This window comes from Tupaia chinensis, unplaced genomic scaffold (genome assembly GCF_000334495.1).
Source record: "Tupaia chinensis unplaced genomic scaffold, TupChi_1.0 Scaffold000568_1, whole genome shotgun sequence".
Lineage (NCBI taxonomy): Eukaryota > Metazoa > Chordata > Mammalia > Scandentia > Tupaiidae > Tupaia > Tupaia belangeri.
In genome coordinates, this window is record NW_006160082.1 from 2,730,394 (window position 1) to 2,745,686 (window position 15,293).

At 38.6% G+C, this 15,293-nt stretch overlaps 1 protein-coding gene and 1 pseudogene across 2 annotated transcripts in view; both read right to left on the reverse strand.

Annotated features, from left to right (window-relative positions):
• The window catches only part of TTC8 (tetratricopeptide repeat domain 8), a 65,355-nt gene that overhangs the window by 39,524 nt on the left and 10,538 nt on the right, over nucleotides 1-15,293 (reverse strand). The window contains exons 2-6 of one of the 2 annotated variants that reach the window (XM_006158005.3): nucleotides 8,116-8,236; nucleotides 5,338-5,401; nucleotides 5,081-5,240; nucleotides 4,793-4,882; nucleotides 2,225-2,269 (exon numbers count right to left, since the gene is read on the reverse strand). In XM_006158005.3, coding sequence (XP_006158067.1) covers nucleotides 2,225-2,269; nucleotides 4,793-4,882; nucleotides 5,081-5,240; nucleotides 5,338-5,401; nucleotides 8,116-8,236 — 480 coding nt within the window. Of the gene's footprint in view, nucleotides 1-2,224; nucleotides 2,270-4,792; nucleotides 4,883-5,080; nucleotides 5,241-5,337; nucleotides 5,402-8,115; nucleotides 8,237-15,293 lie in introns of those variants that run through there. The other variant, XM_027775490.1, reaches the window with a different exon arrangement.
• Nucleotides 3,821-4,654, reverse strand: LOC102484532 (methylsterol monooxygenase 1 pseudogene; annotated as a pseudogene).

The window sequence follows — 15,293 nt, forward strand, 5'->3', positions numbered from 1 at the left end:
AGAAGGCCAAGCTCACAGGCTTATATTCACCACTGGTTTTTAAATTATGCTCTACAGCAGTAGTTTCCAATCTTGCCCGAAAATTAGCATTGGCTGTGGAGCTTTTATTAACAACAGAGTCACCAGACGTACCCTCAGGGATTCTGACTCAGGAAGTCTGGAAGACAGAAATCCATTATTTCAAAATCCCCCAGGTAATCAGAAATGAACCTGATTTAGAAACTACAAGACCGAAATATCTGCCCCTAAGTTCTGAGGGGCAGAAGCTCCTGGGTGGCAGGAGCAAGGAGGAGTCTCACGGGGTATGTTCTAAATTTGCTCCCCTGCTGTGACTGAAGCAGCTCAACTGTTGTCTGTCAAGGTCTGGCTATGATTTCATTCGAAGAAAGAGGTTTGCTGCTTAAACAAAAAGTTGGAAAGTCACTGCCGTATTTGTTTAAGAAATTTTTAAAAATCATGTGTACGGAGGCTGGCAGGTGGTGTGGTAACTAGGGTGCTGGACTCTCACACAGCTGGCCATAGTTCGGGTCCCAGACCTGGCAGCTTGCTTTTTTACTCTCTCTTTCTCTCTCTGACTCTCTGTCTCTCTCTGGTCAAAATTAAATAATATTAATAACAATAAATGAAATAATTCTCTAAAAAAATCTATATGAAGAATTCAGAAGCACTCTATAATGCTAATGTAATATATAAAGGTTAAAGTCCGCTACTATTAGACTCCTTAGAATGTAAATTCAGTAGTGCCAGGAATAAATCCTGTTTTTTAAAAGTGTGTTTTCTAGTCCTCCACATTATGTAAATCGTAAGATGTGGAACAACATCCAGAAGATGATTCTATTAACAAAGACAACATCGCCATGACCTATAAAACAGCATCCGATCTGCCTAGTTTCCAAATTCATCTCCTGCAACTCTTCCTCACAATCCTCACTCCAGCCACACTGGCCTCTTTGCAGTTCCTTAAAACCCCAAAGCCGGGGCTGGCCCTATAGACCAGCAGTTAGCGCTGCGCATGGAGACCCAGATGCCATATAGTGAACTGCAGTTTAAATCTGATCGTGGGAGTTTGAAAAACACACTGGGTACATGTGTGTGCACGCCAGAATCCTGACAGGAGGCACGAAAGGAGGAAAAAGGGCTGCCGCCTGACCCGTCCTCATTGAGGGGTTTTCTCTCTCACTCTTTTTCTCTCTGTCTCTCTGGTGAGTGCACATGTCCTTGGGCAATTAAACAAAAAAAGAAATGAAAAACTTAAGCATCTTTCTATTCAGTGCCTATGCACAAAAGTTCTCTCTGATGCAGTGCTCTTCCCACACAGGCACAAGGCTCCCGTCTCTGTCACTCAGGTCTCTGCTCAAATGTTTTCATTTCAGAGTACACTTTACTGACCAACTCCACTTCAACCATTATCTAGACCCTCCCCTGCTTTCCTGAGTTTTGTTTCTATAGTAATTATTATTCTATGACATTTTAATATATTTTAAATATGCATATTATTTATATTCCTTGCTCAACCAGAATAAAATGTCTAAAATAGCAGAGATTTTTGTCTGCCTGCTTCACTCTGTTGTCTCAGGTCTACAAGAGTGCCCGGCACATGAAGTGGCTCAAATCAATAGAAGAAAGAATGGATGTGTCTTCAATAACTTAATTAAGAAGGTCACACTACAAAGAAACCATAAATACATGTTTTAGCAACCCTATGATGCAATATATGGACTAAAGAAAAAAAAATAGATCAACTTTTAATACAAAGAAAATCTTTAACACAAGCATATTTATTACACAGTATTCCCAATAATATTTTGCCCATTATCAGAGATCTACATATTTTTAAAAGAATTATTTTATTCCATCTTATTTATCCATTCATTTATTTTAATTTGACCAGAGAGAGACACAGAGAAAGAGAGAAAGAGGAAAGTGAGAAAACAAGCCACCAGGTCTGGGACTCGAACCATGGTCAGCCATGCGGAAGTGTCCAGTGCCTTAACCACCAGGTCACTTGCCGGTCCCGAGATCTACATATTCTAAGAAGCAGGCACTGTTCTTACCACTCTATATTTACATATATTTCCCACTGAAACTGATTTGAAAGTTTTGTAACTCTCCAGTCTTTAATAATTCTGTTTGTTTATAAGGAAAAAAAGAAAACATTTCAAAATCTAAACTCCCAAGTCAGAAAAATTATAATAAAAGAAAACAGCATAAATTTAGAACTTACAGTCTTAACGTCATTTTCATGATGAAAGATATATTCAAACAAAGCCTGTGGGAGACAAACACCAAAAATTCTTTAGATTTTATTTTAACAAAAGTACTCTATTGTCATATCCAAACTCAAAGCTGGATTGAATCAAACAAAGCAAAACAAAACAAAACAGGATACTATAAAGTGTTGGGGATTTATAAGTAAAGGGTCCATCAATCATTTATTATAACCAAGCATTTTAAAATACTACCATTTACAATTAATTCCTGTTTTTAACAAAATACAAACTGGAAAGCTCCCTGAATTAAACACTTCTTCCACATTAAACATACTATTTTATTAGGAAAAAATAATTCAAAATTTATTTCTTAAAGACCAATTTTAAGATCGTCATAAAACAGAGTTAACCAGTTTTGTCCACTCTTAAATGTATTACACAGTGAGTATGACATTAATAATGACAGCTAAGAGACCAACCAGCGCATGGTGGATGTAGTTAAGACAGCTGGATTCCTGGGACCAGCAGTTAGCATAACGGCTATGTCGCTGGACTCCCATGTAGTCAACAACGGTTCGAGTCCCAGACCTGGTGGCTTAAACTCACGCCGGGTGCATGTGTGTGCGTGCCCAAGATCCCAAGAGGAGAATGGAGGAGAAGGGATTGTGGCGTGGCCATCTCCCCTGGGGGGTGATTTCTTGCTTTCTGTCTCTCCGTCTCTCTCTGTCTTTCCAGCGAGCATACGCGTCCTATAGCAAAAACCTCTCAAAAAAAAAAAAAAAGACAGCTGGATTCCACATAGTAACTGCAAGTTTTAAGTTCTGGATCCAGCAGCTTGGAAAAACACCCTGGACAGGTGTGCATGTGTACCAAAAACCTCAAAAGGAGGGATAAATGGGTGAAAAAGGCCTACAGCGTGACCATCCCCATTCAGGGTGCTTTTTCACATTATCTCTTTTTCTCTTCCTCTCTCTCCAGTAAGTACATACACCTTCCTGGGGGGGGGGGGGGGGAAACAGTGATGGAGTGATGGTATCAACTAGTCAGCCAAGTTACCTCAAGTAAATGGCCTAAAAAAGTAGGAAACCAGATAGACCTTATGAGTTACTTTTAATTCTTCACTCTCATAAAGGAAACACTAAGAGCAAAGTTTTACAATTCCACCAAACGAAGTTGAGTGGATTGCTATCAAACAAGAATTTAAGAAAAAGTCGTTAACATATTACATCCCCTGTCCACCAAATGGCATTTTTATTTTCAAATTTAAACTTCAGATCTTTACAGCTAGTGCTCATTTTTATTTTCCCTGGAGTATTTGACATTTAGTAAATATGATAGACACCATTAGAACTGAGATTACAAATAAGTTTAGCACTCATGCACAGAGTTCAGAGACCTAACCTATTTCAAAAACCTGGGCTAGGCTTAAAACAGTTTCCGGAAGATAAGTGATCCTGAATGACTGTAAGTTCACCTCCAAGGTCTTTATACTGGAAGGTCACAGACACCCTCCTTTCTCTCTCCCTTCCCCACATTCTCTTCCTCCCTACCTCTTCCACCTCTCCCTTTCTCTTTAATTTAAAGGAGCATTTCATCTTTAGTAGTTAGAATTACCAATGTAGTTGATTTGCCACTGTCTCACTTGAGTAATCCTTACTGAGATGTCTGATTATTAATTGGGAGTTCATGTGGTGGAAGTCGTGCTGCCAAGACCCAGCATAGAAAGGGATGAGATTTAGGGGATTGAGGGGAATATCATACCCACTATGAACATCAATAGCTTCTATCAAACAGTCACCCATGCCCAGAGAAAAGTGACATGATCACACAAAAGCAAGATTCCAATGAAAAATCCAGTTCCAAGAATTAGGGTTTCCAAAGGGTATGCAAATTCAGCTTCCATTCCAAATGGAACCTGAAATTCATGAAGAACTTTATGAATATATTTATACATTCTTTTCTGATGTAAGAGCCTATGCAAGAAACAGTGCCAAGTATCTTCAATGATGGCACAGCCGAAGCATCTTACCAAGAACATGCACCATCTTGGCATTCTTTCCCAATCATAAGGAATATTGAAAAACTGTAAAATAATAGGTCCCACAAATCAAAGGTAGCTGGATACAGAAGTGATTAAAAAGAAGTACTTTAAAACATTTCCATTGGCCTTCCAATGTTTCTGGTTTATCCTTCTGAATTTTGAATCTTTTCATGTAAGGTATGAATTGGAATAAAAATCCAGGTAAAGAGAACAAGAAATAAAGGGCTTCATGAACTGTCAGGGATCCCCATGTTGTGATCTGGAACTTTGTATAACTATCCAACATGTAGTTCCAAGCATTTTTAAACGGTTCTTGCAAAGGATTCTCAGGCAAAAGTGAGTCTACAAACTCCACAGCCAAGGATGCTGAACTAAAGATGCAAACACTTTCATTTGTTGCCATTTTTTCAAATCTCTGGAGACAGCTTTATAATTCTGGACTGCCTGGAGCAGACTGCACTCTGGCTCACCCAGTGTTGACCAGCTATCATGTCATACTTCTAATACAACTTCATAACTTAAAATTGTTTTAAGTACATACCTTTGCCAATTTAGGTTTCTGAGCATATTTTGTTAAATTCAGTCTCGATAAATTTATAAATGGTCCATCAGGACTTGTAAGCATGGAAGCCTAAGGGGGAAAAAAGGATAGAACAAGAAATCTGAAACTTTCTCTTGAAACATGAATTGAGATTAATATACATAAAAATTATAAAGACAACATAAAAAATCGCCTTTCTATCGTTTCTATTATAATCACAGGAAAGTAATGCTACATAAAATAAAGTTACTTTGGTAAACAGGCTATGGGAAAGCTGACAGAATTTACCGTTCCCAGCCTGACAAATCTTCCGGAGGAGCTAGTGATGGGGCGGGCGGTGTAAGCAGTTCTGGGTGTCCTGATGGCCTGTTCCATAGTGCCTGGCCTTCCACTCTGTGTGCTGGGCCTAAGGAAACCTGTAATGGGCCTTCCAGCTTGAGTGATTGGCCTGTGAAGATTGTCCATTGTTAGGGTCAATTAAGAAAAGACTCTCACACAGACTGGTCAATAATTAGTGGCAGACAGTATGAAAAAGAAGGACCTACCTGACAGCTTGACTAGGCCCTCCTGTCTGATTATTTCCAGGGAGTTTCAAAGATGTCCCAGGACCTAGGAGATGAGATGACGAATTCTATTTATATGTTGTTTATCCGTATGCAAAAACTATCAGCTAGGGACCAGCAGTTGGCATAATGGCTATGTCGCTGGACTCCCATGTAGTCGACCGTGGTTCGAGTCCCAGACCCAGTGACTTAAACTCATGCCAGGGGCATGTGCATGTGTGCCCAAGGTCCTAAGAGGAGAATGGAAGAGATGGGATTGTGGCGTGGCCATCTCCCCAAGGGGTGATTTCTCGCTTTCTGTCTCTGTCTTTCTGGAGGGTGCACATGCCCTGTAGAAAAAAAACTCTCAAAAAAAAACAAAACAAAACAAAACTATATTAGCTGATAAGCTAATATATAATTTTCAGAATCGTTCTGCCCTGGTGAAAAAGACATTCATAGCATTAAACGTATATTAGGGAAAAGTGGGACTGATATTACCGAGAACCTATCATGTCTCTTATATTCTTATGTTGTCATATTTAATCTTCACATAAGTCTGTAAGGTAGGTAGTTTTAGCTTACTTGCAAAAGTTTACAGAATTAAGCAAACAAATCAACTTAGTAGGGAGCTGGAATTCAAACTCAAAACTAGTATGCTCCAAAGTTCAAAAATGATGGTTCTATACTCATAGTTTATTTTTCACACAAACATTTTCAAACTTTTTTTTTTTTTTTTTTTTGCATGTGTGCTCACCAGAGAGAGACAGAAAGAAGGAAACCTCCCACACGAGATGGCCATGCCACAGTCCCCACACATTCGTGCCCAGCGTGATTTTCAAGTCACCAGGTTCAGGAAAGACACCTTAACCTGAAACACATTTTTTCCTTAATTTTCATTCGAATTTTTTAAAAGAGTCATAGGGCATGTACACTCACTGGAGAGACAGAGAGACAAAAGTGAGGAAGCACTCCCTAGGGGGATGGTCACATTGCAATCCCTTCTCCATTCTCCTAAAATTTTGGTCATGCACACACATGTGCCTGGCATGAATTTAAAGCCTCTGAGCCCAGGACTCAAACTGAGGTTGGTCATGTGGGAGTCCAGCAATGTAACCATTGCGCCATCTGCTAATCCCTCATTTGAATCTTTAAAACAACTACTACCTTTCAAAACATAAAAATGATTACGAACTATAAAAACTAATAATTCACCAGCAAGACCACCCTATGTCTAACCATCCAATAGTATTAGCACCATCACGCCTGCAATGCTTGGGACTAGGCCTCTGCAACTGCTATGGTTTGGGCATCCCCTCCAAAACTCATGTTGAAATTTAATTGCCATTGTGGCAGTATTAAGAGGTGAGACCTTTAAGAGGTGATTAGGTCTTGGGGCTCTACTTTCATTAATGGACTAATGTCATTTATAGTTCGTTATCACTGGAATTTAGCCTCCTTTTTCTATCTTGCCCTTCCAACCTTCTACCATGCAGCATGATCACCTTCATCAGGTGCAATCTTATACTCTTGAACTTCTTAGCCTCCAGAACTATGAGTCAAGTAAACTTCTATTGTTCATAAATTACCCAGGTTCAGGTATTCTGCTAAAGCAGCATAAAATGGACTAAGACAGTGACAATCTCCATAGACACTCAGAGAACAGTATATCACTTAATTATCTCACACCATACATTAAATCATCTCTGATTATAACAATGAAGTGATGTTTACAAATTTTAAAGTCCTTTTAGAACTCATCTAATGTTTGAATGTTTCATGTGTTTAACTCCCAGGTAAGCTAAGCTACCTAGCACAATGATAATGTGTTGTTCATGAGAAGCTGGATCCCACACAGCAACCACAGTTTGAATCCCATGCCCACTAGGCCAGAAACATGCTGGCACATGTGTGAGTACCCTAGATATGACAGGCTGGAAGACTGGAGGAAAAGGGTAATGGTGTGACCAAGCAGAGGGGGCTCCCCTCTCTCCCTGCCCCCCCTGTCTCATGTGTACACGCACATGCTCTATCATGAAGAAAAAAAAAAGATTCCCACATATATAACTTTATGATATTATTAGACAAGCAGTTCAAATAAATGCATTTTTGTAAAATATTGGGTCATCGGAAAAGTCATGGTGCATTTTTGCATAGAAAAACATAGAAAAAATACGACATAAATTTTCCGACCCAATTTTTTTTTTTTTTTTTTTTTTTAGATTTTTGGGCACACATATACTGGCCAGAGAGACAGAAACAGAGAGAGAAAAAGCAAGAAATCATTCCCCGGGGATGATGGCCACACCACAATCCCTTCTTCATTCTCCTCTTGAGATTTTGGGCGTGCGCGCACACACACACACACACACACACACACACGCATGAGTTTCAGGCCAATGGGTCTGGGGGTCGAACCATGGGCAGCCACATGGGAGTCTAGCACCTTAATCATCATGCCACCTGCTGGCCCCGACAACCCAATATGTTTAAGTGCATGATATAGCTTTTACTAGAAAACTGTTATAAATCAATCTTGCACCTTACATTTAAGATAATATAATTGAATTGTAGAAGGAAAGCCTTCGTGCTATGAGGCAGAACAGAAACCATATACCTGAGGCCATTTTTTTCATATATATATATATGTGTGTGTGTGTTTCATGCACACAATGTTCATATATATTTAAATATATAGGAACTACATACATGTTCCTCCTATATATACATGGTATTCTTTTCTCCTTATAGTGTTCCATTAACTGAAAAACCAATACTTACGTGGAACTTGAGCGATAGCATTTTCGTCCAGAATCATTTCTGCAATTCCTTCCTGATCTACATCAATTTCATCTACGTACACCATTTCAGTCAGTGCTCGTGCTTTTAAAATCCAAGCTGCCTGAAAATCATGGATAAATAAAGCAGGTATTAAAATCACCTTAGAAATACTCTGTAGCTTATTAAACCTAGACATGTTTTATTATTTTTTAAATTAATTAAAACATTTCATTAATTAAAAGGTTTATCACTTAATGTATTATACTAATTTAAAAGGCTATAGCAAAAAAAAAAAAAAAGAAAGAAAGAAACAACTAATACTAAGAAGGCCAGGTTATTGTTAATCAAGAAATAAACAATACATCAATTACCTAGTAAATAAAAGTGTGGTAATTATCTGATAGTCTTCCAGTATTCCTTTTTATGAGTAAAAGAAGAGTTCTGAAGAAATTTTGCTAAAATAATAATTCGTGGGAAAAGCTACCATCACAGTGATCTTTCTTCCTTCCTCATTCAGGACCAAGTCCATCATGGGGCCTTCCCTGATTCTCCAGTTCCAGTCTACTACAGGTTGACTATCTCTTAACACAAATGCTTGGGACCGGAAGTGTTCCAGATTCGGATTTCTGAATATTTTGAAACATCTATACTATATATAGTAAGATATCTTGGGGAGGGGGCCCGAATCTAAACACAAAGTTCACCTTTTTCATATCATGTTACACATACAGCCCAAAGGTAACTTTACACACTATTTTTATATTACAACATTTTGACTGTGAACCATTGCATGAAGTCAGGTGTAGGATTTTCCACTTATAGCATCACGTAGGTGCTTAAAATGTTTCAAACTTAGGAGTATTTCATATTTCAGATTTTTGAATTAGGGACCCTCAACTTGTACCCTCTTGTGTTTCTCCCAGAATATGCTCTTTATACCTCTTACCCATTTACCATGTTTGATAAATATTTCACTTATTTAGACATATGTTAGCCCTCCCCCTTCCCCAGAATGCAAGTGTTTTTATCTTGTTCACTTTGGAATTTTCCATAATACCTTTGGTTTGAACATAATAAGTAATCGAGAAATGCTGGTTGAATCAAACTAAGATCAATTTCTCCTGATTCTCAATAACTAATCGATACTAACTGCTTTGTGAAATAGTCAGGAGGAAACCTGCGAGAGAGTGAGAAAAAGAAATGGCAAAGGTGATTAAAGACTTTAACCTGGAAAATATCTTGCCAACTTTGCCTTAACTGGAGAGAGTCAAAGGGGTACACAATGAAATTTTATTAAACATCTGAAACTGCTCTATCAGAAAGTCCTTTCGTTCTGCTTCGCTACAGAACAGAAGCAGTAAACAAGAAAGCTCAGTGCCCGTGGAGGATCCGAGAAGGCAGTTCTGGAAGCAGCAGCATAGAACACTGGAGTCCAGAAGATGGGGCAGAAGGGAATCTGAAGAGAGACTGGGGCTCAGTACACTAGAGTTCTGGCTATCTAGCCGTCTGATAGAAAGTAACGGCCTGAGAAAGGAACAGAAGAGCGCTCCAGGAGAGATTCAGACATCCTCATGTAAAGACCCCAAGATGCACTCAGTCGGTCAGCCTATTATTTATTAGGCACCGCTTAATGATACAGTATTGGGCTAGGTTCTAAGAAGAAAACACAAGTTTAAAATGTGGAAGCTGGGACCAACAGGTAGGTTCTGGCTAGAACTACTTGTTAAGATACTGGTTCCCACATGGCCAACTATGCAGTTCGAGTCCTGGACCCAGTGGCTTGAAAATCATGCTAGATGTATGTGCATACATGCCCAAAATCGCAAGAGGAAACTGAAGAAGAGACTGAGGCGTGGCCCCTGCTCAGGGAATGATTTCTCACTTTCTCTCCACCTCTGTCTCTCTCTGGCAAGCACACATGCCTTATAACAAAAACTTGAAAAACATGTATATATTCTAATTTCCCAGAACACATCACCTACTGGATTAAATGACAAGGCAAAGCAGTATGTGATAGGTGGGAAGTGTAGTAGAGAAAACAGGTTTTAAAGAAAATGAAAGTAGAAATCCTATGTGAGCTAAAATAATCTGAATGCAAGTATCAAACTTTTAAAAAAAAATCAAAATAAAGAAAAACACCATGCTATCATGTGAATGGGAGTAAAGAAGGCTGCCTTCACAATATATTGAGGTTCCTAAAGTTAAATGATTGGCTTTAACCCTCTTGGTTGAGGGTTACTAGATTCTTATCAGATAACTTACAACAAAATGTTTCAAGTGTTATGTGTGAATATAACACAACAGGATGACTGAATACAGACTCAACTAATTTGTTGATTAAAATTTAAAAAAAGTCAAGTCCAATTGAAACTGCATCTAACTATGGGGGTCACCAAAGCATGTATAAAAAAACAAGCTGAGGTTTTTCACTCAGAAAGGAGCAGGAAAGGACACCAGTTCCATCCAGTTAGTCAAAGCTCAAGGAAGTCCTCACTGGCGCAGACTCACTGTTTAATATAACTTTGAAGCTGGAAATAAATAATCCTGATTTGAGTCTCCCGGCTCATACTGCTGTATCTGACACCTTCAGTTTCTCAGAAGGGCACTCTTGTTCAGCACTCTCTGGTGGAAAGGAAAAAGCATTTTCCATTGAAACAGTAATGTGGGCTCTACTGGTTCATCCTCATGCTACCAGGGAGCACCTACTGCAATATGGTGTCCTGGGAATCTGAAGATGTGAAAGTCACCATCCTCGTGCTAGAGTCAAAGAATTTCAGTGTAATGGGGAAAATGTCATCACAAAAATTTAAAAAATGAAAAGGAGCACAGTATAGAAGCATGGCTGCCTGGGGTGGAAGAAGGTACATGAGAAGTCTGGTTCAGTGGCCGGGCAGAGTCAACGACAGGGCAAAGGCAGGCTGCCTCGAGGGTTCAGAGAGCGTTTGGAAACTCCAAGGAGGTTGAACATGGTTGGATGGTCAGGTTTAAGAGGAAGTAGTCAGGGAAGAAGCTGGAGAAAAACCAGGGGCCAGGTAAAGGCAGTATGCCATAGATTTTTTACCCAGATAATGAGGAGCTAATAGATCATTAGAAGATTGATTTGGAGTCTTAGTTAAAATAACTTTTAAAAAGCTGTTATAACAAAAACTTGAAAAACATGTATATATTCTAATTTCCCAGAACACATCACCTACTGGATTAAATGACAAGGCAAAGCAGTATGTGATAGGTGGGAAGTGTAGTAGAGAAAACAGGTTTTAAAGAAAATGAAAGTAGAAATCCTATGTGAGCTAAAATAATCTGAATGCAAGTATCAAACTTTTAAAAAAAAATCAAAATAAAGAAAAACACCATGCTATCATGTGAATGGGAGTAAAGAAGGCTGCCTTCACAATATATTGAGGTTCCTAAAGTTAAATGATTGGCTTTAACCCTCTTGGTTGAGGGTTACTAGATTCTTATCAGATAACTTACAACAAAATGTTTCAAGTGTTATGTGTGAATATAACACAACAGGATGACTGAATACAGACTCAACTAATTTGTTGATTAAAATTTAAAAAAAGTCAAGTCCAATTGAAACTGCATCTAACTATGGGGGTCACCAAAGCATGTATAAAAAAACAAGCTGAGGTTTTTCACTCAGAAAGGAGCAGGAAAGGACACCAGTTCCATCCAGTTAGTCAAAGCTCAAGGAAGTCCTCACTGGCGCAGACTCACTGTTTAATATAACTTTGAAGCTGGAAATAAATAATCCTGATTTGAGTCTCCCGGCTCATACTGCTGTATCTGACACCTTCAGTTTCTCAGAAGGGCACTCTTGTTCAGCACTCTCTGGTGGAAAGGAAAAAGCATTTTCCATTGAAACAGTAATGTGGGCTCTACTGGTTCATCCTCATGCTACCAGGGAGCACCTACTGCAATATGGTGTCCTGGGAATCTGAAGATGTGAAAGTCACCATCCTCGTGCTAGAGTCAAAGAATTTCAGTGTAATGGGGAAAATGTCATCACAAAAATTTAAAAAATGAAAAGGAGCACAGTATAGAAGCATGGCTGCCTGGGGTGGAAGAAGGTACATGAGAAGTCTGGTTCAGTGGCCGGGCAGAGTCAACGACAGGGCAAAGGCAGGCTGCCTCGAGGGTTCAGAGAGCGTTTGGAAACTCCAAGGAGGTTGAACATGGTTGGATGGTCAGGTTTAAGAGGAAGTAGTCAGGGAAGAAGCTGGAGAAAAACCAGGGGCCAGGTAAAGGCAGTATGCCATAGATTTTTTACCCAGATAATGAGGAGCTAATAGATCATTAGAAGATTGATTTGGAGTCTTAGTTAAAATAACTTTTAAAAAGCTGATATTTTATAAGAACATTTGTGTAGTTGGCTATTGATTATCCATGCACATATTTTATTTTTAACTATTTTCAAGTTCACACTATCTTAAAGTCCAATCCATCATACTTCTTGACATCCATCCCCCTACTAGCCTCTTAAATATTAAGGAAGTGCAAAATTTTTATATTATGCTAGGCAAAACTTTAGAAAGTGAACCCACTATTCCCTCTCCACCAAATGAATAAATACCTCAGAAGTCAAATAGAAACAATTTTTATTTTTTATTCCATTAAAAGCCACTGTTTCAAAAAATACTTATTTGTTTACATTTCTCAAATTTGATTCTTAAGAAACAGAAATAATTATGTGTATTTTAATATTTAAATATCTGTAATAAAATCTACTTAAACCATTATTCAGTTACAAATCTTATCACTGTTTGAGAAAATTAATCTTCTTGACTTTTCTTTTGTCATAAGAGAAAATGACCTTGAAAATCACATATCACTGCTTGATTAAACATCAGACTGTATTCAAAGAACTGCTCTTGGCAATGTGAACAATTCCTGAGATTTTAATGAAAACAGCAGATGGAGCTTTGGCTTTAAAAAAATAATAAATTTTTTTAAATTTTTGAAACAAGCCTAGTATGTTTTACAGCCCTAAAATCCTCTCCTCTCACTGTTTTCAAAAAACAAACCAAAAAAATCTTTAAAACTTATCAATGGTTAAAATAAAATGTATAATAAGCATGCATAGTAATCTCAAACTGCTCTGTGACTCTGAAAAAAAAATAAATGTGTCTTATCAGATATGTTTATTAATAAACAGTAGGATTATATAGTTTTAAAAATAGTTATGTAAATATATTTGGATATCTATGTATTAGAAATACTATTAAATCAATCAAAATAAGAATAGATGCCTACGGGCCAGCCAAGTGCCCTCGTGGTTAAGACAGACAGCTCCCACAGGGCCCACCATGCAGATGGAATCCTGGTCTTGGCAGCCTGAGAAACACGCCAGCTAGGTGCATACTCAAATATCCCAAAAGGATGGAGAAATGGGAAAGAAAGGACTGCAGCAGGACCATGCCCTACTTGGGGGGTGCCTTCTCCCCTTCCCTCTCTCTCTCTCTCTGCCTGGTGAGCCCAATTGCCCCCCTGGCAAATAAAAAAAAAGCAAGCAAGCAAACTTAGGAGCTTTCTTTCAAGGGAAAAGAATGGATTCTCCCATTCTAAATAAATAATCCTTGTATCAATTATTTCCCTTAAAATCTGTGAAGCATAATCCCATCTTGTTCACCTACTGAGTCTATAGGATATTATTCTTGAGACAAATACCTGCAACTAACATCAGGAAATGATTCACTCACTCGTTCTACCTTCTGTGAAGTTAATCCAATTTTGGTTATGGAAAGAAACATATACAAAGGTAAAAGCTCCACTGAGCAAAATCATTCTGTTCTTAACACAGCAATGCAAAGCCAATAGTTTAAGGCATGTAAGCAACAATTTTGCTAGGTTATAATTAGAATAAGACTACCAAATGAACAGTCTGTCGGATCCGATTTAGCCAACATAGGAATCGGTAACAGTTGACACTCTGCCTACTCAACGAAAATGAAAATTTAGGCACAAAATACTCAATTGTTTCTGTAAAGCTTAATTTCTCTTGAAGTTGTAAAAATGTGCAAAAAGAAAACACCCAAGAAGTGTGGGTAGTGAGGTCAAAAGAATCAAGTCAGTCTTATTCCCTTTTAGAGCTTCATCCAAAGGATATTTAAGTCTAGTTACAAAAACAGTAACAGCACAGGAAAGTAACACTGAATACAGGTTGTCCTTAAGGCCCCTCTTCTAGCTGAAAACTTTCAACTGCCACTTACAGTTTTTAAACCATACCTACAATGCAAACTATCGATGAATCTGAAGTTAATTTTCATCGGAATCTTCCAAAATGGCTGAGAACAAAAACCCACATTATTCATAATTTAGACCCTTCTTTCCAAGGGAAAAGCTTAGATTCTCCTATTCTAAATAAATAATCATCGGATCAATTATTTCCCTTTAAACCTGTGAAGCATAATTTTATCTTGTTATATTCCATTTATTATACAAAAAAATCACTTTCCCCATCTATCAATCTGTATATCAAGATTATGAACATTCAAAAGACAAATGTCATCCTTTTAAAGACCACAGTGCTCCATTTTAGCCTATTTACAGTGCTTAAGACTACACAGGTCTCCATAATAGTGTAATAAATTGCTTTCTTCTAAAAGTTTTGATAACTATGTCACTGGACTCCCATGTAGTCGACTGCGGTTCAAGTCCCGGACCAGGGAAGAATAAAAGTTTTGATAAGTACTCATATAAATCCCATATGAGTTTGAAATCATTTATTTACCTAAAAAAAAAAAAAAAAAGCCATTCACGTTCTATCTTGGCAGAGCGAACACCTGTCAATATTTAAGCTCACTGCTTTAGCAGTTTCTATGTTCTTTCTCCTATCCCCCAGATTCAATAGAAGCCCTCCTGGCTAAAAACTTCACTGGCCAGACAACCCCCTCTCTCCCAGGGCTTCCTCCAGACCCCTGACCCTGTGTCTTTTCCAGCAAGCAGCTCTTCCTGGCTGCCTCTCGGCTCTCGACAAGCAGACTGTGTGATTGTGGCTATCTGGCCAGAGTGGCTGTCCCTCCTCACTGCGGCAGGTTTCTCCATCGGTTCAGACTAAGGCTTTCTCAAGGGCAGCAGGAGTGCTCTTTACTCAGACATTCTACTCATCACTTCTCTTTTCAGACACTGTGGCTCAGCCGACTTCCTGGCTCCATTTCTAAGCCCATGGTTCTCCC